Source organism: Schistocerca serialis, chromosome 1, assembly GCF_023864345.2.
Source record: "Schistocerca serialis cubense isolate TAMUIC-IGC-003099 chromosome 1, iqSchSeri2.2, whole genome shotgun sequence".
Classification (NCBI taxonomy): Eukaryota; Metazoa; Arthropoda; class Insecta; order Orthoptera; family Acrididae; genus Schistocerca; species Schistocerca serialis.
This window is the reverse complement of record NC_064638.1, coordinates 1,257,913,166-1,257,940,993: the sequence shown is the minus strand read 5'-3', so window position 1 is coordinate 1,257,940,993 and position 27,828 is coordinate 1,257,913,166. Positions and strand designations below refer to the sequence as shown.

Genomic DNA, 27,828 nt, shown 5'->3' with positions numbered 1-27,828 from the left:
TGTAAGGGCTTATACTCCTCTCAGTGATCTCACACACTTCCATCTTTTGTAATTCTTTCTCCACTGCTACCTGTTTTGAGCTTGGAATACTGTACGGTTTTGTAAAGAAAGATTCATGTGGCTTCAACTGCAAAGTACATTGGTATCCGATTACTTCACCTGGTATGTTGCTAAATACATCACTATATTCCCATGAAAATAATTTCGAATCTTGTTTTTGGTTCCCAGTTAGTTCTCTAGCTTCAGCTACTTTTTCATTTACCAAGTTTTCAAACTCTATCTCATCTGTATCAAAATCTGTGACATGGCTTTCAATGTACTTACCTTCTTTTGTAAATTCAATTCTGTTCACAGTCTTATTCATACACGACACATTTGATGTACGAAGTTTCCTAGAAATGACTTCACTACTTGGTAGAGTCATCATTAATTTATGTCGTACGCAATCAAATGCTGCACTTACTTCTGTTATCCAAGACATGCCTAGGATAAAATCCTCTGTGAGATCAGGTATAACGAGACACCCATGTGACCACGATACTCCTTCAGTTTCAAAAGTAATAAAAGCCTTACTGGTTTATTGTGCCTCCCAGTAGCACCTCTTATTTTAATTCCTACTACAGGTAACTCAACATAATCCTTATTAGTTTTTAGTTTTTTACTTAATGATTCTGATATCCCAGATACTTGACTTTCTTTGTCCACTAAACACTTTCCTTTCCATGATCGTATCTCTACATCAATAAGCAGACTGGTTACATCAAAGTCAAATTTGTTATTAATATTCTCATGTAATAAGTCATTTTCAATTTCACTAAATCCATATCCCTTTCTAGTGTCCTTACCTGTATCATTTCTACCACAGTTATATGCTGTAATTACCCTAATTGCATTTTTTTGGCCTGATTACTATTCCTAAGTATTTCATTAATCCAAATACATTCATTTGTGCTGTTGTGTGTCTCTCCTTTATATTCATCTCTCAATATTTGTGCAATGTGGTACTTAATTGTATGCAACCATTCTGGATACAAAGTTTCCCAAGTATCAAGTGTTACCTTTGTGAAATTTTCATCATTCTTAATGGCACTACTGTTAATCCATAAGTTAAACAAAAATTGCTCACTATCTGACATTTCATCATCTACTCCACTAATGCTGTTAAGATTACCTGCTGTCAACTCCCTCTCATTGTTTTTCTTACATGTATTGAAGTAAGATCAAATAGCTCATTGACTAAAATTCTGGCATCCTTATCATTCAACTTGTCAATTTTGTTCATGTGTACCTCGCTAACTGCATTACTATCCTATTTTATATTGGTAACCCCTAAAGCTTCCAACTCCTCACTTACACCAATAAAACATCTTTCTTCACTACTATCCTCAATCTCCTATTCTTCCCAATCAACATCACAAAAGTTATCCTCTTGATCCTCTGCACTCTTACCTTCAGTATGCAGATACACATTTGAATCATCTTTACTTGGTGCAATTTTCATTACTAGCCCACCAGACCCTTCCATAAGTTCTCTAATTCCTACGACACTTTGATCATTTGAACAACTATTTTCCAGGAAGGTGTCCCTCTCAGCCCACTCATAGAATAAATGTAAGTTTAATTCTTCTTCACAGTTCTCCAAGCAGTTAGTGTCTTTAAATAACTTACCTTTTCTTTCTGGTTTATTTGTATGACACATATTATTTGTAACAGATACCAAATTAATGGGATAACACTTCTCTTTAAAATAATTACTCATTATGCCACTGGTATTTTTCTGTTTAGTTTGACAGTTGGGTTAGCCCTTCCCATTTGTGTATAAGTAGCTCCTACCTTACAGACTGCCAATGGAGCCCTAGTCAGTTTTGTAACTCCTATATATCTGCTTGTTCAGTTCTCCCCATACCATTATGACTGTGCCACTCCTTTGGTTTGTTTCCAAAGTGTCTGTTAACAAATTGATTATGATTATTTCCATATTGACCCTTGTAATGGAAATTGTTTCCTTTGTAATATTCTTCCTTTTGACTTGTGTGTGTTATTTACTATCCTGATATGTAAATCCAGATGTAATACTTGCGTGTATTTTGTATTCTCTGAATTGGTTTACAAAACATACTGTCATGCAAAGCCAACTGTAATATTCTTATACTATACTGTTAATAATAAGCAATGTAACAAACAGAAATACAGTTGGCGAAGAGTTCTCGGACTTCCAGCTGGGTGGTGGTGTCTTCAAACTGCGATGTTTCGACGAGTGACATACTCGTCATCTTCTGGCGAAGTGCCGAGACTTTGCGGATGCCGGTCCCTTTATACCTGCAGCGTGCCCCCCACCACCTGGCTGCGGGAGGCTGGATCCAGAGGAGCCGGCGGGCAGGGTGGAGCGGGAAGCGTGTGCGTCGTTCATGTCTCCATCAGAGCATTCCGGTTGTGTCTCGTGAGCTGGACGGTTCTTGGTGCATTCCTGGCGTATTGCAGCTAATGCTGGCTTCCAGGCCGCGCTCAGTTGATAACCTTCGTCCCTGTTCACAAGATTCTCGTGGACCCGTATTTCTATTGATTCTTTAATGACGCTGTCCCAATAGCTCCCCTGCTCGGCACAGCATCCTGGTGTTCTCGAAATCAAAAGTGTGGTTTTCTTTGATTTTATGTTCAGCTATAGCAGATTTCTCTATCTGTCCAATTTGGACATGTCTGATGTGTTCCTCGCTCCTTTTCGAGATGCAGCGCTGCGTTTGTCCAATGTACTATACACCACATTCGCAGGAAATGCTGTATATACCAGGTGTGTTGAGTTTGAGTGGGTCTTTAGCTGAGCTCAGCTGCTCTTTCATCTTCGGCGGTGGTCGGAAGACGGTATTTATATTTGATTTTCTCAGTAGCCTCCCGATTTTGGCTGATATGGGCCCCAAATATCGAAGAAAGGCGAGTCTCGTGTTAACTTCCTCCTCCTGCTCTTCTTCCTCTTCCTGAAATTTGTCAGCCTGTCTCCTCTTGAAGGCCCTACCGATCTGTGTTTCACTGTACCCGTTTTTCCGAAATACCTCTCTTAGGTGGTGTAATTCGTCTGAGAGGCTTTCTTTGTCACAAATGACGTGCGCCCTATGTACCAAGGTGGTCAGTACTGACTGGTGTTGTGCGGGATTGTGGCAGCTGGTTGCATGGAGGTACAGGTCTGTGTGCGTCTTCTTTCTATATACTGAATGGCCCAGCATGCCATCCGCTTTCTTCCTGATCAGTATGTCCAGGAATGGAATACATCCATTCTCTTCTACTTCCATCGTGAAGGTGATATTCTCATGTATGCCGTTTAGGTGGTCCATAAACTCCTCCAGTGCCTGCCTGCCATGCTGCCAAATCATGAAAGTGTCGTCCACATAGCGGAAGAAGATCATGGGTTTACGGTGAGCAGTTTGTAGTGCCACCTCCTCAAAGTGTTCCATATAAAGATTCGCGATCCCTGGAGCAAGGGGAGATCCCATAGCCTCTCCATCCACTTGTTCATAATGCTCTCCATTGCACTTCAAGTAGGTGGTCGTAATGCATATTCAGAGAGCTTCAATGTTTCAGGCTCGAAGTGCTGATTAAGGAGTGCCAAGGCGTCTTGTAAAGGTACTTTCGCGAACAAGGAGGTGACGTCGAAGCTCACGAGTAGGTCATCTCTCTGTATTTGGATGTCCTTCAGTATTCTTACGAAATCTGCGGAGTTTTTCATGTGATGACTGCAGTGTCCCACCAGTGGTTTTAATAGTGTCGCCAGGTATTTGGCCAGTCCATAACTGTGCGAGTTGATAGTGTCCAGAATCGGCCGTAGAGGCACCCCATCTTAGTGAAATACAGTAAAATACAGTTACCTATCCGGACAACAAAACCACAAAAACAAGTGTAATAACCATGTGTGTTAACCTAAGGAATAAGCATGAGACTTTAACTCGTTTCTCCAAATAAGTCACTAGTTCAGAGGTATGGCAAATAACAGTAGTTAGACTACTATTCTGCATCGATAACAGTATATTTGGTTGGTGGTACACTATTATTCGCCAGTCTAATTAGGCACACGTAATGAAGCTGAGTAGGACAGCAGAAAAGATTGCAACTCCCTACTTAACTAACCGACTTCACTTTAGATAAAAGATGTTTCAGCAATATTAGAAAAGTTTAACCGCTCGAGACAAAACTACAGCACCCCAATTGCTTAATCAAACAGACTAATTTCATGAAAACAAAAGTAAATTTGGATGGGGGGGGGGGGGGGGGGGGGCTTCTATATCAACATATTTGGTACTCAGCATTTCATTGATTCACTATAAACTGTTTAACGTTACTATTTATCACCATTAATCATCAACTTAGTATTTCCTTTCATTAATATGTAATGTGAAAGCAGCTAACAATATATCTAATGTGGTCTCTGAATCTGGCATAACCTTACATAATCATTTTAACACAGAAAAAATAGTAATGTTAATTATGAAATTCTCAGTTATTCTTTCCATCATTTATTTCACTGATTAATCACTGATTTGCCAACAATATATTCAAGATTTTACAGTCTTGGCTGAATACAGGTCACTCGGAATTTTCATTTACCAGGTTAGGATCCTGCTTGGTTTATGAGCGAGATAAATTACCAGGTGGACACAATTGTTAATTTGGATGATGGTTATTATTCTTAAAGCACATTTCAACTTCCCGGCACACACTATAATACATAGCTAAAATGTTGTACCCTGTAAGCTGTGATCAGTGACTGTGGCGTTGGTGGCAACAATTGCATTAATATCAGAACGACGAAGAGCAAGTATCCATGTCGGACTTATTTCCTCTTCATAGCGACGATCCATCTTACAATCAATAGCCTGTTTTTCTCCCCATACCAAGCCGTGATAATCTGCAGTTTCCAGCCGAGGCAAGATGCAACAATATGGCGCTCTCCACACTATGCTGGTGCTGTACGTGCTGCCTCTAAGATCACTGGCTACCGACTGACTTTGTTCATGCCCACCAAAGCACGCCAAACTTTTCCGCTCCCACCTTTTCCTACGCTTACACAGCTTTCCGTTCCTGACGGAACTACTCCATCTTTTATACTACACATATCTCATACAGCCCTAAGTGAGTGCCAGTAACTATTACATATATAATTACATTATAGCACCTTTTTACATTTAATAATTATAACAAATAGATATCCTTACAATATTTAAAAGTAAATATTACACCCTATTTCTTAAAATGTTTAAAATGTACATTCATTTTAATCTTATCAAAGAGTTTCAGTATCAATTTCGCTTCAAACAAGATGTGTGTACTTCTGCTTTAACAATTTCAATAAAATATTTACAAATTTTTTTTTAAAAATATGAACAATAATGTCACACCTTGTGATCCTTTGAAGTTGTACTGGTGATTTCTCTTATGAGAATCATTACTTTCAAAATTGTGTGGTTCCTTTTTATTGTGTTGTGTGTTTCCCCAATTTGTATGTCCTGTCTTTTGAAAATGGTTTTGACGATGGTGTGGTGGTTTACATGTTTTCTCAATAATTGTGTCTAGTTTGTCTACATACTTCAAAAACTGATCTATTGTGTCATCAGATCCATAAGCTAACTCCCGCTGTAATTCATATGGTAGCCTTCTTTTTAGTGCATCGATTTGAGTGAGTTCATCAAATGGTTTGCTTAGGTGAGTGAGTTTCCTTAACTGATATTTGCAAAATTGCTTCATGCTACCAAACTCATGTTTATAAACAGGTTCGTTCAAGAATTCGCTTTTTATCCTAGCTCATTCTGTCCCTGGCCAGAATTTACTTAAGATCCTTTCCTCAAACTCTGCAAAAGCCATACCCTCAATACAATAATGATTAGCCCAAGACAATGCTTTACCTTCTTGAAATCTTTTCACAAATTTAATTTTTAAATTATCATTCATATTTGGAAAAAAGTTATCTTTGCAATGTTGCAGGAAATCTACCGGATGCATACTGCTCTCATCTGAAATGTTTTTTACTGGAATGTTGCACCACATAGTGCCAATATTGTTCACCAAACTATTGGTGACCATATTGCTACTAACACTTTCAAGTTTCTTAGTGATGTCACTAATACTATTTTCTAAATTCTTGACTTCATCCTTTGCCTTCTACTTGAACACTTTTATCATCTACAATAGAAATACGATTGTATACTGTATCTTTTACATGTTTGATATCTGCATGCACAACTTAAAATGCATTATGGATTTTCTCTCTACCTGTGCTAATTTCAGTTTTCAGATTTTTTACTTTTGAATATACATTTTTAACCTTTCTCCTGACATAATTGACCTTACCCGTGATCTTAACCATATTACTACTCAAACTGGAAATTTTTGCTTGTACTTTTTGAAAGTGATCCTCATTTTTCTTTTCATATTCTTTGAACTGTTTTTCAAATCTATCACTGATGTCCTTAAGGATCTGGTCTAACTGAGCAGCTCTATTGCTCTATTTGATTAAAATGAATCTCATTATTTTTCTCCATTTGTTCTAAACGAATCTCATGGGCACCGAGTCTGACTTTAAATTTTCCTAACCATTCCCTGTTTTGTCTGTTAGTGTCATCAATTGCCGTAAAATTTTCCCTCCATATAATTCATTATTGTTGATAACATGTCTTCAACTTCATCCTGTTTTTCCATACAAGTTTCAACTTTCTCTACAGGGTCCAGACTATTCCTGTTGCATTCACTTTCGAATGATAAATTTACATCGGTACTAGCGCTAGCGATACTGTCGTCAATACTTTCCTCTTTTACAATCGTCATCTTTTTATACTGGAATAAACAAACCCAATAAATTTATCTTTGCTAAAGGATACTAAATTATCTTACTCACAGTTTACTGATTTTCTTATCTTATAAAATCTTCTTTGTTTACTGGTGCATGATGGAATTCACACCACTGAAACACTACACTTATACGAATGTTGCTTTTTTGTTGCACAACACTTTACACTTTTTTCTTCTTTCTTGACTTATTGCGCCGTAATTCTTGATCCAGTAGCTGCATTCCGTTGTCTTGAAGGTATCAGCATCAGCATACGACTTTCTTGAACATTTTCATCCCAGATGTATGAATTCTGCCATTGTATTCGCAATCTCGGAGGTAATTTATGTCGATAACTTTCTCAATAATCTCGGACGATGCCACCATATTCTACTGGTTGTTACCTTACTCGTTTCTTAGATAACTGAAAAATTGTTTGTGGAATCCTACGTGGTGTGCTGTGGTAGGACAACACTCTCACCACGTGTTTTTGAATGAGAATAATATGACCAATTCCAGCACAATTTCAGTAAGAATTATTTTTTTTAGTAACTGCTGAAAGTTTACAATTTGCAGATCTCGTTTGTCTAGGTTTTTTTTTTTGTAGTTTTGTCTGCAAAATAATCATCCCAATAAGCATGGCCTGGGTTTTCTTCTGTTTAAAATAAACTCCACCGGATTTGAAATACTTTCAGCTGACAATTATATTTATTCATACTTTTTGTTAGGAAGTACACCATTTTCACTATCAACAATGATAATCTAAATCTATTATACTACACTTGTCACAAAAGCACACCTGTAACTGGGTTCTAAAACATAAGTGTTGATATTAGAACTTTTAGATAATTGTCATTATCTCTGGAACTATACGAAATAAAAATCTGAAATTTTGAAATCATCATTCTATTAATAACAAAAGGCTGTGTACCATATTTGAACAAAATCGAATAATAACTAATATGAATTATTTAGATTTGTAGAGGGTATGAATTTTCATACCGACTGAATGTTCTTTGCAATTCTCACAGCAGGCAGTGTCAGCTGCACTGTGAGCAAAGCGAAAAAAAACGTAGCCATCCTGCACCCACCATACCAAATGGCTGCGTGCCTTACTGCAACGAATGTCATCTCATAATAACTTGCTACATTACACACTTACCTAAAAATTATAACTTCCCTGTGCTTCAGAGCACGATATGTGTGTGTCTTCCTTCATGACAGATGATGGTAATGCCTTCATCGACCAGGACAACAAATAGCCATTCATTATTACTTAACAGTGTCCACAGACTTTCCGTTCAACACTATTAGCTTCTGCACGTGACCCTTCAGAACTCCATCCACTGGTTGCACATCTTCACATCTCTCATGGTCGTACATGAACAAGAGTATAAACACCTCATTGCTGATTCTGAGTCTCTGGTATACTGATTTAAACTGTAATTGCTCATTACCTAATTTCACAGACTGACATTTTGCATGATCAGTAATCAGTATGTCTTTCTCAGGGGCAATAAAATAAATAAATACCTCACTCCATCCATTTGTAATAGTGATATTCTGTAGAGACTGTACACATTGTCTTCTACTAGCAGGATATGTAACACTAGAATGACTGGGGATTTCAATCTACCTAGAAGGACAACCCGTCAGTTTGACGGGTACAGTTTCATTTGCTGTTTTTACAGAAGTAAACACATTTTAACATACATCAATTCATTTCAGACAAGTTACACAGTTTGCCATCTTATAATTTTACTTTTTTCTGTAGAATTACATGATACAATGAACATTTAACACCTAAAAATTAATCAAAACCTTGTGTAACAAAATGTGGAATGGATAACTTTCTGTAGAAAAGCAAACCATGTGTTTTAACACAAATATCTGAAAAGCACAACATATTCTAGAGAAAACATTTATAACCCTGCTTTGACTCATTGAAAACCACCTGCTGCATCGTGACACGTCACACAGGTGTTTTCAGTATTGCCTAAACATGGTCCACAGAGCATTTATGTATAAAGTTTGCCACACTTTGTACATAAATGCGTGCTTCTATTCTTGCCTCTACACCCTCCAATTTGACAAATCTTCCGAATGATCCAATGTTGTGATACTGTATTAGTAAGAGTGTTTTGTACCCTCGAGGCCTTATATGCTGAACCCAATCTTCTGCCAATTTGTATATAAACTGACCTTTCCCTAATTTTTCTCCTGTTACTATCTTATAGAGTACCCAAGCATTTACAGCTGCTAAGTCCACGACATCGAAAAAAACGTGCATGGGCTGTCAGCAGCATCCGTACTTCACAGTGTAAAGCCGAGCCATTTGATCGATTACATCATCACCATACTTGATGTTATTATCGTAGGCCACTGATTGTTAGCTTTTTAGGATGTCATTTATCGATAGTTACTGTGTCATGCATTGAACATAAAATAAGCCCATTTTTGTTCTTTTTCCCCTGATAGCATTTTGAGGGCCATGCCACGTGACTTATAAAGAATAGCTGTGTGCAAAAATGCTACAGCAGATTTTGCTGTTTCCCTTCTAGATTTCTTCACTGTACCTGCAATGCTTGCACCCTTACATTTAATTGTGAAAAAATTGTCGCAGATTATGTTTCTTCCTGCGGAAACAAAGGGCTGCGTAAGACACATTACAGCATGCTTTGCAAGGGGAACACCTGTGGGACGCTGCTCATCTTTGCCTAGGTAAGGAAACCCATTCACCAGACACTTAGAAATCGTATCAACTGCAAGCCAAAACTTTATTCCAAATTTGTCTGGTTTATTGCTCATGTATTGAATGAAAGAGCATCTAGCCTTGCATGGAAACGGTTGCTCATCCACAGTGATATTTTCACCTGGAATATAACACAGCTAGGAATTGGCATTGAAAGGATTCCACATGGGGTAGCAGGTGCAAAACGATCTGTCTTTAGTATATGTGAATGTGTGCGCTTTTTGTCAAATTGATTAAACAGCAAATTTTGGTGAACTTCTTTCAGCTCATTGTGTTCTGAAAAAATGCTGGTCCTAATGTATTTGACCATAACAGCTTCAAAGAAAAGGTTTTTTGCTCCATATACGCCCTGTACACACATAAGTGATGTTGTGGGTTCTATTGCTTTCATTTATTTATTTATTGCTCCATTTGATTCTGGAAGTTATAATGCCTACCGTTACCCAACATTTATTTTTTACTGTCTTAATAAATGTTGGGTAACGAAAGGCATTATAACTTCCAGTATAAAGAAAAAAATTCTTCACTGTCTTATTAAGCACAGAAATACTACTCCAGAATTCAGAAATTATGTGAAAAAATACAACCAAATATTCAGCAAGGTAATAAAAGAAGCCAAAAAACGAAAAAAATGATGAGTACATCTCAGATGCAAACAATAAAATTGCATCGACGCTAATGGTCCAGTTGTCATCATGTAGTTCTTGGAATGCTCAATTTTCTGTACACTTCTTTATAATGTGAAGCATGCTGTCATCAATTAGCAATCTCCATGCACTACAATATGTACCTTTCCTGACAAACTTCTTTGTGTAGCCTGTAGGTCCTGGTGCTACCTTCAAGATGTTCTGCTGTGAACATTTTCCAGGAACAGCTTTTGGAGGTGTAAAAGTCCATGTTGTTCCATCATTAGCTGTCTCACTGCTCCCAATGGAAGGATTTCCTTCCATCTGAAATTTTCTTTTCACTCTGCCACTAATGCCTCTAGAGCTGTTAGCTGGAGGTAAGCACACACTGTTGTTTGATGTACCTGAAAATACAGTACAGTACAGAACAATTCAGTTACAACAAAAACAATGAATTTCAAATTATAATACAGCAAAATGGAAAACACTTATAATTCTAGCTGAAATATCAGTTTCAATAAAATATAAAATAATAATACAACGGCTGTACAAATGTACCTGCTATGGGTAAAGCAACATTGGTTTGCAACTTCTCAGCTTGCTCTTGTCCGGCAGTTGCAACATCACTATCTGGAGAGTCACTGATTTCATTGATGGAAGGGACATATTCCTCATCATCAATAGTGCATGCAGTGTCATCTTCTCGTTATTCAACAGCTTCACAAACATCACAAGTACGTATCTTCCCCTTTGGATTCACCACCTGACAATGACATCAAATATTTTAGAATTTCTTCATTTGACAAACTGCGTCTTTGAACCACCATTACAATTGGTCTGCAGAAGACAATAATCAAATTAGGGTGGTAAACAGCAATAGCTTTGGACATGTCCGAAAACTATTGTTCACATTTCAGTACCCGTCAAAATGACGTATTTTGGTCCTTGTATTAGAAGCTGTTTGGGACACTTTTCAGACTGGTCCTACTTGGTAAATTCTTTGCAGATGTCTACTTAACAAATATTTATGAAAATTCATAAAAAATGGGACTAGTAGAAAAATCCATTTAGGAGAAATAAGTCTACAGAAGTAGAATACCCGTCAAAATGATGGGTGCAGTCCTTCTGGTGTCCACATGTAACTTATGATGTTTCCAGCAATGAAAACATCCAGACCAATAATTCTGATCAATTGGTAACTGCTATTGGTGACAGGGAATCACCACTTATCCTTAGTTGTAGCTACTCTTATGATCTAAACTTGATTTATCAGATGCAGCTCCAGAATGCCTTTCTGAGTGTTAACAATCCCTGATATTAACATATCATATTCTACATCTACATCTGCATCATACCCCGCAAGACACCTAATGGTGTGTGGCGGAGGGTACTTTTGGTACCACTATGTGATCCCTCCAACCCTGTTTCACACACTAATAGTGCGTGGGAAGAATCATTGTCGGTAAGCCTCTGTTTTGGCTCAGATTTCACGAATTTTCTCTTCTTGGTCAATAAGCGAGATGTATGTGGCGGGAGGTAATATGTTGTTTGGCTCCTCCTGAAAAGTACTCTCCTAATATTTCAATAGTAAATCTCTCCATGATGCAAAACATCTTTCTTCTAACGTCTGCCATTGGAGTTTGCTTGGCATCTCTGTAACACTCTCTTGCCAGCTAAACGATCCCATGATGAAATGTGCCGCTCTTCGTTGGATCTTCTCTATCTCCTCTATCAGTGTACCAGATAGATGAACAATGCTCAAGAATTGACCGAACAAGCACCTTATAAGCCACTTACTTCGTGAAAGAGTTACATTTCCTTAAGATTCTTCCGATGAATCTGAGTTCCGAGTCTGCTTTTCCCACTATCTGTTTTATATGGTTATTCCACTTAAGATCGCTCTGGATAGTTACACCTAGATATTTTATGTCAGATGCTGTCTCCAGCAGTTTTTCATCAATAGTGTAGCTGTACAGTAGTTGATTTATTGTGCTATGTATGCACAATGTGTTACGTTTGTTTACTTTCAGGGTCAACTGCCAGAGTCTGCACCATTGATCAATTCTCTGCAGGTCGTTCTGCAAATTATTACCACCTTCTGGCGTTGCTACTTTGGTATAAACAGCTGTATCATCTGTGAATAGTCTTCAAGAGCATCCGACTCTTTCTACTAGATCATTTATATATATATTGTGAACAGCAATGGTTCTATCACACTTCTCTGTGGTACTCTGGATTTTACTTTTACATCTGTTGATTTAGTTCTGTTAAGAGCGACGTGTTGAGTTCTATCTGCAAGAAAGTCTAGAATCCAATCACAGGTCTTCTCTGATATTCCATAAGCTCACATTTTTTTTCATTAAACGGCAATACGGGATGGTGTCAAATGCCTTACTGCATTCCAGGAACACGGCGTTAGCCTGAGCGCCGTTGTCCGCTGCACTGTGGATCTCTTGGAGGAACAGTGTGTGCTGAGTTTTGCAGGATCACTGTTTGCAGGATCCATGTTGATTTTTTTTAGAGGAGCTGTTCATTTTCCAAGAACGTCATAATTATTGAGCATAAAACATGTTCCATAATTCTACAAGAGATAGACATCAATGATATAGGTGTGTAATTGTGTGGGTCCATCTTATGGCCTTTCTTAAAAATGGGAATGACCTGTGCTTTTTTCCAGTCGTTAGATACCTTTCGTTGCTCAAGCAATCCACAATATATTACTGCTAGAAGGGGAGCAAGTTCTTTCACATAATCTTTATAGAATCTTATAGGTACCTCATCTGGTCCTGAAGCCTTTCCACGACTAGGCTATTGTAGCTGCTCTTTAGTTCCGTGATTGGTTATCTCAATATCTGCCATTTTGACGTTTGCACGACGATTGAAAGGAGGGACAGTGTTATGATCTTCCACGGTGAAACAACTACAGAAGACCAAATTCAGTACTTCGCCCTTCTTTGTTATCTTCCGTTCTGTGCCTGTGTGGTCACTGAGAGAATGAACAGATGATTTTGACCCACTTACTGATTTTACATACAACCAAAATCTCTTAGGGTTTTTACTCAGGTCAGTTGACAATGTCTTACTTTCGAAATCATTGAACGCTTCTCTCATTGCTTTCCTTATGCTCATTTTTGCTTGGTTCAGCTTTTGTTTGTCAGCTAGGTTTTTACTTCTCTCGAATCTGGGGTGAATTGCTCTTTGTTTTCGTAGCACTTTCTAACACTGCTATTAAACCATGGTGGATCTTTCCCATCCCTTAGAACATTACTCAGAACATACTTGTCTAGGGCATATTAAATGATGCATTTGAAGTTTTTCCATTTGTTCTCCATATTTTCGTCCTCATCACAGAATATGTGATGCTGACTGCTGAGATATTCTGAAATTTGTATCCTGTCACCCTTGCTGAGCAAATATATCTTCCTACCGTTCTTAAAATTCCTTGTAGAACCCGTTGTCATAGATGCTGTAACAGCCTTATGATCACTGGTACCTTCCTCTATGTTAACTGATTCGATAAGTTCAGGTCTGTTACCAGGAGGTCTAAGACGTTACCTTCACGAGTTGGTTCTGTAACTATCTGCTCAAGGTAATTTTCAGACAAAACATGTAGAACAATGCCACCCAATTCCTTGTCTCTGGCACCAGTTTTGATGGCATAACATACTCAGTCTGTACCTGGCAAGTTGAAGTCACCCCCTATTACATCAGCATGACCAGGAAAATTACTAACGATATTCTGCAAGCTCTGTCTGAAGTGCTCTACAACTACAGATCCTGACCCAGGTGGACTATAAAAGCATCCAATCACCATTTTTGACTGTTCTTTGATACTCAATTTCACCCATATTAATTCACATTTGGAATCCATGGTAACCTCACTAGATTTTATCGAAGTTTTTACTGAAATAAACATGCCACCACCATTGGCAACTAATCGATCTTTATGGTAAATATTCTAGTATGAACTTTGGATTTCGTTGTCGTTGACATCTGGCTTCCACCAGCTTTCTGTTCCCAATACTGTCTGTGCGTTAACAACCTTCAATAAGTGATACTAATTCTGGGTCCTTTCCTTTGATGCTCCTGCAGTTTACTAAAATCATATTAATCTTTTGTATTTCTGATCTATGAGGACCTAGATTCTCTGAGGTTGCTGTGGCTGATTTAACAGGCAAATCGTATTTGCTCCCAAGGGAGGGGTCCTCTAATCTAAAAAAGCCCCATGTACAAGCCATACGTACTCCACTAACTTAGTAACCGCTTCCTGTGTGTAGTGCATGGCTGCTCAAGCTCGTTGAAAATGCCTGAGAGTTGTATCAAATGTTCGTTAACAGTGATTAAGATGACTACTCTCTGCAACCATGTCAGTACTGTTCTCAAATTCTACTGTGTCAGCGTAATTGGTCATTCCATGCATGATAAACTCTTCATTTTTTGTTATGGAGCATGCCGTTTGATTAACACTAGTCAAGGTTACTTTAACTGTGGTCACTTTCTCCTTCAAAAGTCCGAGTAACTGTTCCCGTTCTGCTTCTATGACATCTGTCTTTGTCTTGAAGTATGAGGCGTCATCTTCATCTAGTGTTCTGAACAAAATCTTACTAACTTCGTTCACTGAGTTCAAGATCCCTTGCTTCTTTATGTGAGGTTCATGCCATGCTAATTGTCCAGTTAGACCATGGGCCTTTCCAGTTTTTCCTGTGAGCCATTTTAACACAAATTCCACACTTTTACACTCTGCTGCAATCATATTCAGTAACTCCGATCCATCTTTACAGTATCTGGTTTCCTGCCCTGTGAGAACCTTCAGTGTGCACAGATTTATCTATCAGTGCCATCAGATTGAAATAACACACAGTTTTCCAGGCTATGCTGTAAATTTTCACTTGCCCATATTATTTTAATACGGTGAGAGTGACGTCTGGAACTTCGTTAATTGGCTTGTGTACTCAATCCCAATGAGCTGTAGTGTACAGGTCTCACCGTTGTATTGTAAACTGGCACAGGACTCTGTAAGCGAATGGGGGAGGGTGGGATTATTGTTTTGTCTGTATTTGATATTCCTACCCACTCACCTCGTAAATCCAATCATCATTCACTTCTTCCCTTGCAGCTATTGGCAGCATCATGTGTGACATCCGTTGCTGTAGAAATGATCTGCTAACCTCATCTTGTACATCATTATTAAGCTCCCTCAGGCAAAGTTAAAGTTAAAAGGGAGATAGCTGTGGCCACCCGTACATGAATGTGACGTACAAACTTTTGACATAATTTTATGAGACTCAATCAGCAAAAATTTATCCTTAAATCAACATGGTGTGTCAATATGTGGTAAATAATGAGTAGGAGAACAATTGGAATATTAAACGATATCACACTACAACCTAAGGTAATACATTAGCGCACATATAACTCTAACAGCTTATACTACATTTTCTGATTCCATCACAGTCTTTAGTGACTGCAGTGACATGAAATTCTGTTTACATTAGTCAATCCTATAGTAGGGCTTGATATTTTCCACATGATGTTTTCCTTCATAGTTGCCAGAACTCAATACTTCCAGTTCCACTGTATTTGGTCCTTCAATGCCAATTATTTTATGTGGTCCCTTATATTCTAAGTTGAATTTTTTTATTTCATCTGTTATCGTACTGGATTTTGTGTGTGTCTTAATCAACACCAAATCACCCACTTTATATGAGATTGGATGAACAATTCTATCATGACACTGTTTTCTGTGATTTACCTTAGCTTCTAGAGTCTACATTGCTAATTGTATTTTATCATTTAAGGTGACAGTGGTCTTGGTGACATCCTTAATGAGTTCAGTAATTACCAACTCTGGTTCCTGGTTTAACAACAGCTCACAAGGTGCAAAACCTGTGGACATATGTGGCATGCTGTTAAGTCTTTCACATAGTCCCTCCAGTGGCTATGTTTGTGATGACAGTAGGTTCTGCACATATGATTAATCTCCTTCATGACCCTTTCTGCTGGATTCAAGGGTGGTCTATATTTTGCAATTAAGACTTGTTCAGTGCTATTTTGACAGAGCAGCTCCTTCCACTCTTTGGATATAAATTGTTGACCATTGTCCGTAAGTATCCTCTTTGGTTTACAAACATTTATATAATAGTCATCAACCAACTTCTTCACCATCATCTTGCTAACAGCTCTTTTCAGTGGGTAAAATTTTACATATTTTGATCCTACATCCAATACCGCCATAATCTGAGTAAAATTTCCTTGTGACTTTGACAAATGGCTGAGGAGATCAATTACAGCTACATCCCCAATTCCAAATGGAATGATTGGATGCATAGGGCCTTGATGTCTAATTGTTGTTGTCTTTGCCCTTTGGAAGGCATCACAAGTTCAGAATAATCTCCGTAACATTTTTGCTCATGCCAAAGAATAGGCACTCTCTTCTTAATTTCGTGATGCATTTGTCGGCACCTAAATGTGCATTGCTGTAGAGGATGTACCAACTTAACTGCTCTACAGTGTGCTCTGGAATACAGACTCTCCAGTCTTGTTTTGTTTCATCAGTACATCTATATAAGACATTATTATGAATCAGGTAGTATTTCCAAAGTTTCTCTTGACCCCGCACAACCGTACCTAGTCTTAACTAGCTTCAGCGCTGGATCCGTGTTCTGCTCACACCATATATTATTAGTAAAATCCTTCACATGAGTCTCATGTGGAACACCTTTCATAAGAATAACATGCAATATATTTTCTTGTGGTCCATTTACATTAATGTCTTCCATACCAGGTGGCATTCTGGACAAGGCATCTGGTACAGTGTTTTGGTCCCCTGCTCTGTAGATAATATCAAATTGATACTCCTGAAGTGCAATAGGCCATCTAGTTAATCTCCTATGACACAATTTACTTTCAGTCAGGAAGGAAAGTGGCTTATGGTCTGTTACCACCTTTCTCACTCTACCTGCCAGGTAATACCGAAATATACTGAATCCCTAAAGAATTAGTAATGCTTTACATTCCGTAATTGTATACTGGCACTCCCACTTTGTTAGTGCACGACTCTTGAAAGCTGTTTCCTTAGTCCTCCTTCAATCTTGTCATCAATTTGATACAGATGCACCCGAAGTCCATAGTCTGATGCATCACAAGCCATGTAAAAGTCCTTTTCTAAGTCTGTGTGTAACAAAATTTGTGTATTACACAGATGCCTCTTGATATTGTCAAAATCTCTTTGACAGTCTTCTGTCCATTTCCATAGTGTTTTAGCTTTCAGAAGATTCAGCAAGTGAGGGCTATTTAATGACTGATCATTCACAAATTTTCTATGGAATCCAGCTAATCCGAGGAATCTCCTTAATTGTTTCTTGCAGTGAGGCACAGAAAAATCCTTTATAGCCTGCAATTTTGCCTCATCCGGTTCAATTGTGTGTCCCAAGAAATGAATCATGTATTTTCCAAATTCTGATTTATCTGTGTTCACAGTTACACCAGCACTCTCAAGTGCAGTCAAGACACCATCCAAAGTCTGCACATGTTCTTCCCATTTCATCATAGCGATGAGAATGTCATCTACAAAACACACAACTTTCTTCAGAAGCTGCTCTCCTAACACCCTGTCTAATGATCAAATGAAAGCTGATGTAAAAATGTTGAGCCCAAAAGATAGAACACAGTAGTGGTAGCTTTTTTCTTCATATAGGAATGCTGTATATTGTCTTGAGTCCTTACGCAGTGGAATCTGCCCATATACAGATTTCAGATCGATGGTGCTGAATAATTTTGCCCCACGGAACTTTTGAAGCAACTCCTCGAGACTCTGAGACCTTCTCTCTGTGGCAGCATGATTTTATTCACTGGTCTAGCATCTAGCACAATTCTGACATTCCCATTTTTCTTCTCCACAGCAAATAAGGGATTATTATACTGGCTTGATGAATGTTCAATAATTCCCATTTTCAACATCTTGCTAATCTCCTCATTGACAGCTTCATGTTTGGCTTGTAAAATAGCATATGGCCTTGCAAAGAAAGGTTCATGCTCCTTCGCCTCTAGCTTGCATTCTGCTGTCTTGATTACTCCAGGTTCATCTGCAAAAACCTGACTGTGCCTTCTCAAAACATCTGCAAGAGTTTTGATTTCATTATGCCCACCCTGTTGTAGCAAGGCTAACTTCTTCTTAAGCGCTCTCTCATAGTCTTCCATTCTAATTTGATGTTCCCATCTCCACTGCCTTTTATTCAAGCCTGCATGTCACCTTTGTATACATGTTGTACAGCTTCTGACGCCATGCCAATTTGAATCTTAGCCAATCCTATTTCTTCATGGCACCCTTGAATGCAGTAACCTCCTCTCCTCCCTTATTAACTATCCTCACATTCTCATTTCTAAAATCTAAGTACACTTACTGGTTTTCTAACCACATGACACCAAATATCAAAGACAATGCCAGTCCAGGCACAACCAGTGCTAAAACATTGTAAGTCTTCCCATTAAGCTTTGCTGTAATCAGGATTTGCTCCTTTACATTTTTACCTTCTGTACCAACAGCACCCACAAGGGACACACCGTTTACAGGAAAATTTGGTATTTCTCTACCTTTTCCCAACCATGCTGTATACAACCTTTGTGTCACTACATTAACTGGACTTCCTGAATCTAGAAGAATGTCATAATTTACATTGAAAATTTCTCCCTCTACTATTGGTTGCACAGCTGCCTCCAGAACTTCAGCACCTTCCTTTAGCAGGTCATTTAAGACTTCATCCCTTTGTTCCAATTTTGGTATGGTCAGCACTCTCGACTCTACTTCTCTCAGCCACGAACTCCTCTTCAAGCTCATCTCTATCCAACTTCTCATTAGAGAGCTCATCAGGCCATTGTGCGATTGTTTCTACTGAGTGTGCTGGTGGCTCATCATCTGTATCCAACTTCTCATTAGAGGGCTCATCAGGCCATTCTGCAACTGTTTCTACTGAGTGTGCTGGTGGCTCGGCATCTTTATCCAATTTCTCATTAGAGGGCTCATCATGCCACTGTGCAGTAGTTTCTAATGAGTGTGCTGGTGGCTCATCATCTCTATCCAACTTCTCATTAGAGGGCTCATCAGGCCATTGTGCGATTGTTTCTACTGAGTGTGCTGGTGGCTCATCATCTCTATCCAACTTCTCATTAGAGGGCTCATCAGGCCATTGTGCGATTGTTTCTACTTAGTGTGCTGGTGGCTCATCATCTCCATCCAACTTCTCAATAGAGGGTTCATCAGGCCATTGTGCGATAGTTTCTACTGAGTGTGCTGGTGGCTCATCATCTCTATCCAACTTCTCATTAGAGGGCTCATCAGGCCATTGTGCGATTGTTTCTACTGAGTGTGCTGGTGGCTCATCATCTGTATCCAACTTCTCATTAGAGGGCTCATCAGGCCATTCTGCAACTGTTTCTACTGAGTGTGCTGGTGGCTCGGCATCTTTATCCAATTTCTCATTAGAGGGCTCATCATGCCACTGTGCAGTAGTTTCTAATGAGTGTGCTGGTGGCTCATCATCTCTATCCAACTTCTCATTAGAGGGCTCATCAGGCCATTGTGCGATTGTTTCTACTGAGTGTGCTGGTGGCTCATCATCTCTATCCAACTTCTCATTAGAGGGCTCATCAGGCCATTGTGCGATTGTTTCTACTTAGTGTGCTGGTGGCTCATCATCTCCATCCAACTTCTTATTAGAGGGCTCGTCAGGCCATTGTGCGATAGATTCCACTGAGTGTGCTGGTGGCTCATCATCTCTATCCAACTTCTCATTAGAGGGCTCATCAGGCCATTCTGCAACTGTTTCTACTGAGTGTGCTGGTGGCTCATCATCTTTATCCAATTTCTCATTAGAGGGCTCATCATGCCACTGTGCAGTAGTTTCTAATGAGTGTGCTGGTGGCTCATCATCTCTATCCAACTTCTCATTAGAGGGCTCATCAGGCCATTGTGCGATTGTTTCTACTGAGTGTGCTGGTGGCTCATCATCTCTATCCAACTTCTCATTAGAGGGCTCATCAGGCCATTGTGCGATTGTTTCTACTTAGTGTGCTGGTGGCTCATCATCTCCATCCAACTTCTTATTAGAGGGCTCGTCAGGCCATTGTGCGATAGATTCCACTGAGTGTGCTGGTGGCTCATCATCTGTATCCAACTTCTCATTAGAGGGCTCATCAGGCCATTCTGCAACTGTTTCTACTGAGTGTGCTGGTGGCTCATCATCTTTATCCAATTTCTCATTAGAGGGCTCATCATGCCACTGTGCAGTAGTTTCTAATGAGTGTGCTGGTGGCTCATCATCTGTATCCAACTTCTCATTAGAGGGCTCATCAGGCCATTGTGCGATTGTTTCTACTGAGTGTGCTGGTGGCTCATCATCTCTATCCAACTTCTCATTAGAGGGCTCATCAGGCCATTGTGCGATTGTTTCTACTTAGTGTGCTGGTGGCTCATCATCTCCATCCAACTTCTTATTAGAGGGCTCGTCAGGCCATTGTGCGATAGATTCCACTGAGTGTGCTGGTGGCTCATCATCTGTATCCAACTTCTCATTAGAGGGCTCATCAGGCCATTCTGCAACTGTTTCTACTGAGTGTGCTGGTGGCTCATCATCTTTATCCAATTTCTCATTAGAGGGCTCATCATGCCACTGTGCAGTAGTTTCTAATGAGTGTGCTGGTGGCTCATCATCTCTATCCAACTTCTCATTAGAGGGCTCATCAGGCCATTGTGCGATTGTTTCTACTGAGTGTGCTGGTGGCTCATCATCTCTATCCAACTTCTCATTAGAGGGCTCATCAGGCCATTGTGCGATTGTTTCTACTTAGTGTGCTGGTGGCTCATCATCTCCATCCAACTTCTTATTAGAGGGCTCGTCAGGCCATTGTGCGATAGATTCCACTGAGTGTGCTGGTGGCTCATCATCTGTATCCAACTTCTCATTAGAGGGCTCATCAGGCCATTCTGCAACTGTTTCTACTGAGTGTGCTGGTGGCTCATCATCTTTATCCAATTTCTCATTAGAGGGCTCATCATGCCACTGTGCAGTAGTTTCTAATGAGTGTGCTGGTGGCTCATCATCTCTATCCAACTTCTCATTAGAGGGCTCATCAGGCCATTGTGCGATTGTTTCTACTGAGTGTGCTGGTGGCTCATCATCTCTATCCAACTTCTCATTAGAGGGCTCATCAGGCCATTGTGCGATTGTTTCTACTTAGTGTGCTGGTGGCTCATCATCTCCATCCAACTTCTTATTAGAGGGCTCGTCAGGCCATTGTGCGATAGATTCCACTGAGTGTGCTGGTGGCTCATCATCTCTATCCAACTTCTCAATAGAGGGTTCATCAGGCCATTGTGCGATAGTTTCTACTGAGTGTGCTGGTGGCTCATCATCTCTATCCAACTTCTCATTAGAGAGCTCATCAGGCCATTGTGCGATTGTTTCTACTGAGTGTGCTGGTGGCTCATCATCTGTATCCAACTTCTCATTAGAGGGCTCATCAGGCCATTCTGCAACTGTTTCTACTGAGTGTGCTGGTGGCTCGGCATCTTTATCCAATTTCTCATTAGAGGGCTCATCATGCCACTGTGCAGTAGTTTCTAATGAGTGTGCTGGTGGCTCATCATCTCTATCCAACTTCTCATTAGAGGGCTCATCAGGCCATTGTGCGATTGTTTCTACTTAGTGTGCTGGTGGCTCATCATCTCCATCCAACTTCTTATTACAGGGCTCGTCAGGCCATTGTGCGATAGATTCCACTGAGTGTGCTGGTGGCTCATCATCTCTATCCAACTTCTCAATAGAGGGTTCATCAGGCCATTGTGCGATAGTTTCTACTGAGTGTGCTGGTGGCTCATCATCTCTATCCAACTTCTCATTAGAGGGCTCATCAGGCCATTGTGCGATTGTTTCTACTGAGTGTGCTGGTGGCTCATCATCTGTATCCAACTTCTCATTAGAGGGCTCATCAGGCCATTCTGCAACTGTTTCTACTGAGTGTGATGGTGGCTCATCATCTCTATCCAACTTCTCAATAGAGGGCTGATCAGGCCATTGTGCGATAGTTTCTACTGAGTGTGCTGGTGGCTCATCATCTCTATCCAACTTCTCATTAGAGGGCTCAACAGGCCATTGTGCGATTGTTTCTACTGAGTGTGCTGGTGGCTCATCATCTGTATCCAACTTCTCATTAGAGGGCGCATCAGGCCATTCTGCAACTGTTTCTACTGAGTCTGCTGGTGGCTCATCATCTCCATCCAACTTCTTATTAGAGGGCTCGTCAGGCCATTGTGCGATAGATTCCACTGAGTGTGCTGGTGGCTCATCATCTCTATCCAACTTCTCAGTAGAGGGCTCATCAGGCCATTGTGCAATAGTTTCTACTGAGTGTGCTGGTGGCTCGGCATCTCTATCCAATTTCTCATTAGAGGACTCATCAGGCCATTGTGCGATAGTTTCTACTGAGTGTGCTGGTGGCTCATCATCTCTATCCAACTTCTCATTAGAGGGCTCATCAGGCCATTGTGCGATTGTTTCTACTGAGTGTGCTGGTGGCTCATCATCTGTATCCAACTTCTCAATAGAGGGCGCATCAGGCCATTCTGCAATTGTTTCTACTGAGTCTGCTGGTGGCTCATCATCTCCATCCAACTTCTTATTAGAGGGCTCGTCAGGCCATTGTGCGATAGATTCCACTGAGTGTGCTGGTGGCTCATCATCTCTATCCAACTTCTCAGTAGAGGGCTCATCAGGCCATTGTGCAATAGTTTCTACTGAGTGTGCTGGTGGCTCATCATCTCTATCCAACTTCTCATTAGGGACTCATCAAGCAATTGTGCAATTGTTTCTACTGAGTCTGCTGGTGGCTCATCATCTATATCCAACTTCTCATTATGGGGCTCATCAGGCCATTCTGCAATAGTTTCTACTGAGTGTGCTGGTGGCTCATCGATTCTATCCAACTTCTTATTTGAGACCTTGTCAGGCCATTCTGCAATAGTTTCAACTGAGTGTGCTGGTGGCTCATCATCTGTATCCAGCTTCTCATTAGAGGGCTCATCAGGCCATTCTGCAACTGTTTCTACTGAGTCTGCTGGTGGCTCATCATCTCCATCCAACTTCTTATTAGAGGGCTCGTCAGGCCATTGTGCGATAGATTCCACTGAGTGTGCTGGTGGCTCATCATCTCTATCCAACTTCTCAATAGAGGGTTCATCAGGCCATTCTGCAATAGTTTCTACTGAGTGTGCTGGTGGCTCGGCATCTCTATCCAATTTCTCATTAGAGGACTCATCAGGCCATTGTGCGATAGTTTCTACTGAGTGTGCTGGTGGCTCATCATCTGTATCCAACTTCTCATTAGAGGGCTCATCAGGCCATTCTGCAACTGTTTCTACTGAGTCTGCTGGTGGCTCATCATCTCCATCCAACTTCTTATTAGAGGGCTCGTCAGGCCATTGTGCGATAGATTCCACTGAGTGTGCTGGTGGCTCATCATCTCTATCCAACTTCTCAATAGAGGGTTCATCAGGCCATTCTGCAATAGTTTCTACTGAGTGTGCTGGTGGCTCGGCATGTCTATCCAATTTCTCATTAGAGGACTCATCAGGCCATTGTGCGATAGTTTCTACTGAGTGTGCTGGTGGCTCATCATCTCTATCCAACTTCTCATTAGAGGGCTCATCAGGCCATTGTGCGATAGTTTCTACTGAGTGTGCTGGTGGCTCATCATCTCTATCCAACTTCTCATTAGAGGGCTCATCAGGCCATTGTGCGATTGTTTCTACTGAGTGTGCTGGTGGCTCATCATCTGTATCCAACTTCTCAATAGATGGCTCATCAGGCCATTCTGCAACTGTTTCTACTGAGTCTGCTGGTGGCTCATCATCTCCATCCAACTTCTTATTAGAGGGCTCGTCAGGCCATTGTGCGATAGATTCCACTGAGTGTGCTGGTGGCTCATCATCTCTATCCAACTTCTCAATAGAGGGTTCATCAGGCCATTCTGCAATAGTTTCTACTGAGTGTGCTGGTGGCTCGGCATCTCTATCCAATTTCTCATTAGAGGACTCATCAGGCCATTGTGCGATTGTTTCTACTGAGTGTGCTGGTGGCTCATCATCTGTATCCAACTTCTCAATAGAGGGCGCATCAGGCCATTCTGCAATTGTTTCTACTGAGTCTGCTGGTGGCTCATCATCTCCATCCAACTTCTTATTAGAGGGCTCGTCAGGCCATTGTGCGATAGATTCCACTGAGTGTGCTGGTGGCTCATCATCTCTATCCAACTTCTCAGTAGAGGGCTCATCAGGCCATTGTGCAATAGTTTCTACTTAGTGTGCTGGTGGCTCATCATCTCTATCCAACTTCTCATTAGGGACTCATCAAGCAATTGTGCAATTGTTTCTACTGAGTCTGCTGGTGGCTCAACATCTATATCTAACTTCTCATTATGGGGCTCATCAGGCCATTCTGCAATAGTTTCTACTGAGTGTGCTGGTGGCTCATCGATTCTATCCAACTTCTTATTTGAGACCTTGTCAGGCCATTCTGCAATAGTTTCAACTGAGTGTGCTGGTGGCTCATCATCTGTATCCAACTTCTCATTAGAGGGCTCGTCAGGCCATTCTGCAACTGTTTCTACTGAGTCTGCTGGTGGCTCATCAGCTCCATCCAACTTCTTATTAGAGGGCTCGTCAGGCCATTGTGCGATAGATTCCACTGAGTGTGCTGGTGGCTCATCATCTCTATCCAACTTCTCAATAGAGGGTTCATCAGGCCATTCTGCAATAGTTTCTACTGAGTGTGCTGGTGGCTCGGCATCTCTATCCAATTTCTCATTAGAGGACTCATCAGGCCATTGTGCGATAGTTTCTACTGAGTGTGCTGGTGGCTCATCATCTCTATCCAACTTCTCATTAGAGGGCTCATCAGGCCATTGTGCGATAGTTTCTACTGAGTGTGCTGGTGGCTCATCATCTGTATCCAACTTCTCAATAGAGGGCGCATCAGGCCATTCTGCAATTGTTTCTACTGAGTCTGCTGGTGGCTCATCGTCTCCATCCAACTTCTTATTAGAGGGCTCGTCAGGCCATTGTGCGATAGATTCCACTGAGTGTGCTGGTGGCTCAACATCTCTATCCAACTTCTCAGTAGAGGGCTCATCAGGCCATTGTGCAATAGTTTCTACTTAGTGTGCTGGTGGCTCATCATCTCTATCCAACTTCTCATTAGGGACTCATCAAGCAATTGTGCAATTGTTTCTACAGAGTCTGCTGGTGGCTCAACATATATATCTAACTTCTCATTATGGGGCTCATCAGGCCATTCTGCAATAGTTTCTACTGAGTGTGCTGGTGGCTCATCGATTCTATCCAACTTCTTATTTGAGACCTTGTCAGGCCATTCTGCAATAGTTTCAACTGAGTGTGCTGGTGGCTCATCATCTGTATCCAACTTCTCATTAGAGGGCTCGTCAGGCCATTCTGCAACTGTTTCTACTGAGTCTGCTGGTGGCTCATCAGCTCCATCCAACTTCTTATTAGAGGGCTCGTCAGGCCATTGTGCGATAGATTCCACTGAGTGTGCTGGTGGCTCATCATCTCTATCCAACTTCTCAATAGAGGGTTCATCAGGCCATTCTGCAATAGTTTCTACTGAGTGTGCTGGTGGCTCGGCATCTCTATCCAATTTCTCATTAGAGGACTCATCAGGCCATTGTGCGATAGTTTCTACTGAGTGTGCTGGTGGCTCATCATCTGTATCCAACTTCTCATTAGAGGGCTCATCACGCCATTCTGCAACTGTTTCTACTGAGTCTGCTGGTGGCTCATCATCTCCATCCAACTTCTTATTAGAGGGCTCGTCAGGCCATTGTGCGATAGATTCCACTGAGTGTGCTGGTGGCTCATCATCTCTATCCAACTTCTCAATAGAGGGTTCATCAGGCCATTCTGCAATAGTTTCTACTGAGTGTGCTGGTGGCTCGGCATCTCTATCCAATTTCTCATTAGAGGCCTCATCAGGCCATTGTGCGATAGTTTCTACTGAGTGTGCTTGTGGCTCATCATCTTTATCCAACTTCTCCAAAGAAGGCTCATCAGGCTATTCTCCAATAGTTTCAACTGAATGTGCTGGTGGATCGGCATCTCATTCAAATTTCTCATTAGAGGCCTCATCAGGCCATTGTGCGATTGTTTCTACTGTGTGTCCTGGTGGCTCATCATCTGTATCCAACTTCTCATTAGAGGGCTCATCAGGCCATTCTGCAACTGTTTCTACTGAGTGTGCTGGTGGCTCGGCATCTTTATCCAATTTCTCATTAGAGGGCTCATCATGCCACTGTGCAGTAGTTTCTAATGAGTGTGCTGGTGGCTCATCATCTCTATCCAACTTCTCATTAGAGGGCTCATCAGGCCATTCTGCAACTGTTTCTACTGAGTCTGCTGGTGGCTCATCATCTCCATCCAACTTCTTATTAGAGGGCTCGTCAGGCCATTGTGCGATAGATTCCACTGAGTGTGCTGGTGGCTCATCATCTCTATCCAACTTCTCATTAGAGGGCTCATCAGGCCATTCTGCAGTAGTTTGTACTGAGTGTGCTGCTTGCTCATCATCTCTATCCCTCTTCTCATTAGAGGGCTCATCAGGCCATTGTGCAATGGTTTCTACCGACTCTGCTGGTGGATCATCATTTCTATCCAACTTCTCATTAGAGGTCTCATCAGGCCATTCTGCAGTAGTTTGTACTGAGTGTGCTGGTGGCTCATCATCTCTATCCAAATTCTCATTAGAGGGCACATCAGGCCATTGTGCAATAGTTTCTACAGAGTGTGCTGGTGGCTCATCATCTCTATCCAACTTCTCATTAGAGGGCTCATCAGGCCATTGTGCAATAGTTTCTACTGAGTGTGCTGGTGGCTCATTATCTCTATCCAACTTCTCATGAGAGGGCTCATCAGGCCGTTGTGCAATAGTTTCTACTGAGTGTGCTGCTTGCTCATCATCTCTATCCCTCTTCTCATTAGAGGGCTCATCAGGCCATTGTGCAATGGTTTCTACCGAGTCTGCTGGTGGCTCATCATTTCTATCCAACTTCTCATTAGAGGTCTCATCAGGCCATTCTGCAGTAGTTTGTACTGAGTGTGCTGGTGGCTCATCATCTCTATCCAACTTCTCATTAGAGGGCTCATCAGGCCATTGTGCAATAGTTTCTACTGAGTGTGCTGGTGGCTCGTCATCTGTATCCAACTTCTCAGTAGGGGCTCATCAAGCAATTGTGCAATTGTTTCTACTGAGTCTGCTGGTGGCTCATCATCTATATCCAACTTCTCATTATGGGGCTCATCAGGCCATTCTGCAATAGTTTCTACTGAGTGTGCTGGTGGCTCATCATATCTATCAAACTTCTTATTAGAGGTCTTGTTAGGCCATTCTGCAACAGTGTCTACCGAGTGTGTTGGTGGCTCATAATCTATCCAACTTCTCATTAGAGGGCTCATCAGGCCATTCTGCAACAGTTTCTACTGAGTCTGCTGGTGCCTCATCATCTCTATCCAACTTATTACTAGAGGGCTCGTCAGGCCATTCTGCAATAGTTTCTACTGAGTGTGCTGGTGGCTCATC

General features: G+C 41.0%; 1 protein-coding gene across 1 annotated transcript; it reads right to left on the bottom strand.

Annotated features, from left to right (window-relative positions):
* Window positions 1-6,130: 6,130 nt before the first annotated feature.
* Window positions 6,131-27,704, bottom strand: LOC126456781 (uncharacterized). The gene is made up of 16 exons (XM_050092564.1): window positions 27,498-27,704; window positions 26,407-27,453; window positions 25,471-26,283; window positions 24,614-25,348; window positions 23,055-24,491; window positions 21,895-23,010; window positions 21,496-21,840; window positions 21,037-21,372; window positions 20,647-20,982; window positions 20,257-20,592; window positions 19,867-20,202; window positions 19,468-19,812; window positions 18,990-19,344; window positions 18,716-18,838; window positions 10,351-10,590; window positions 6,131-6,165 (listed from the first exon to the last, which is right to left on the bottom strand). Exons 1-16 carry the CDS (start codon window positions 27,702-27,704, stop codon window positions 6,131-6,133), a joined length of 8,142 nt encoding a protein of 2,713 aa, XP_049948521.1.
* Window positions 27,705-27,828: the final 124 nt, after the last annotated feature.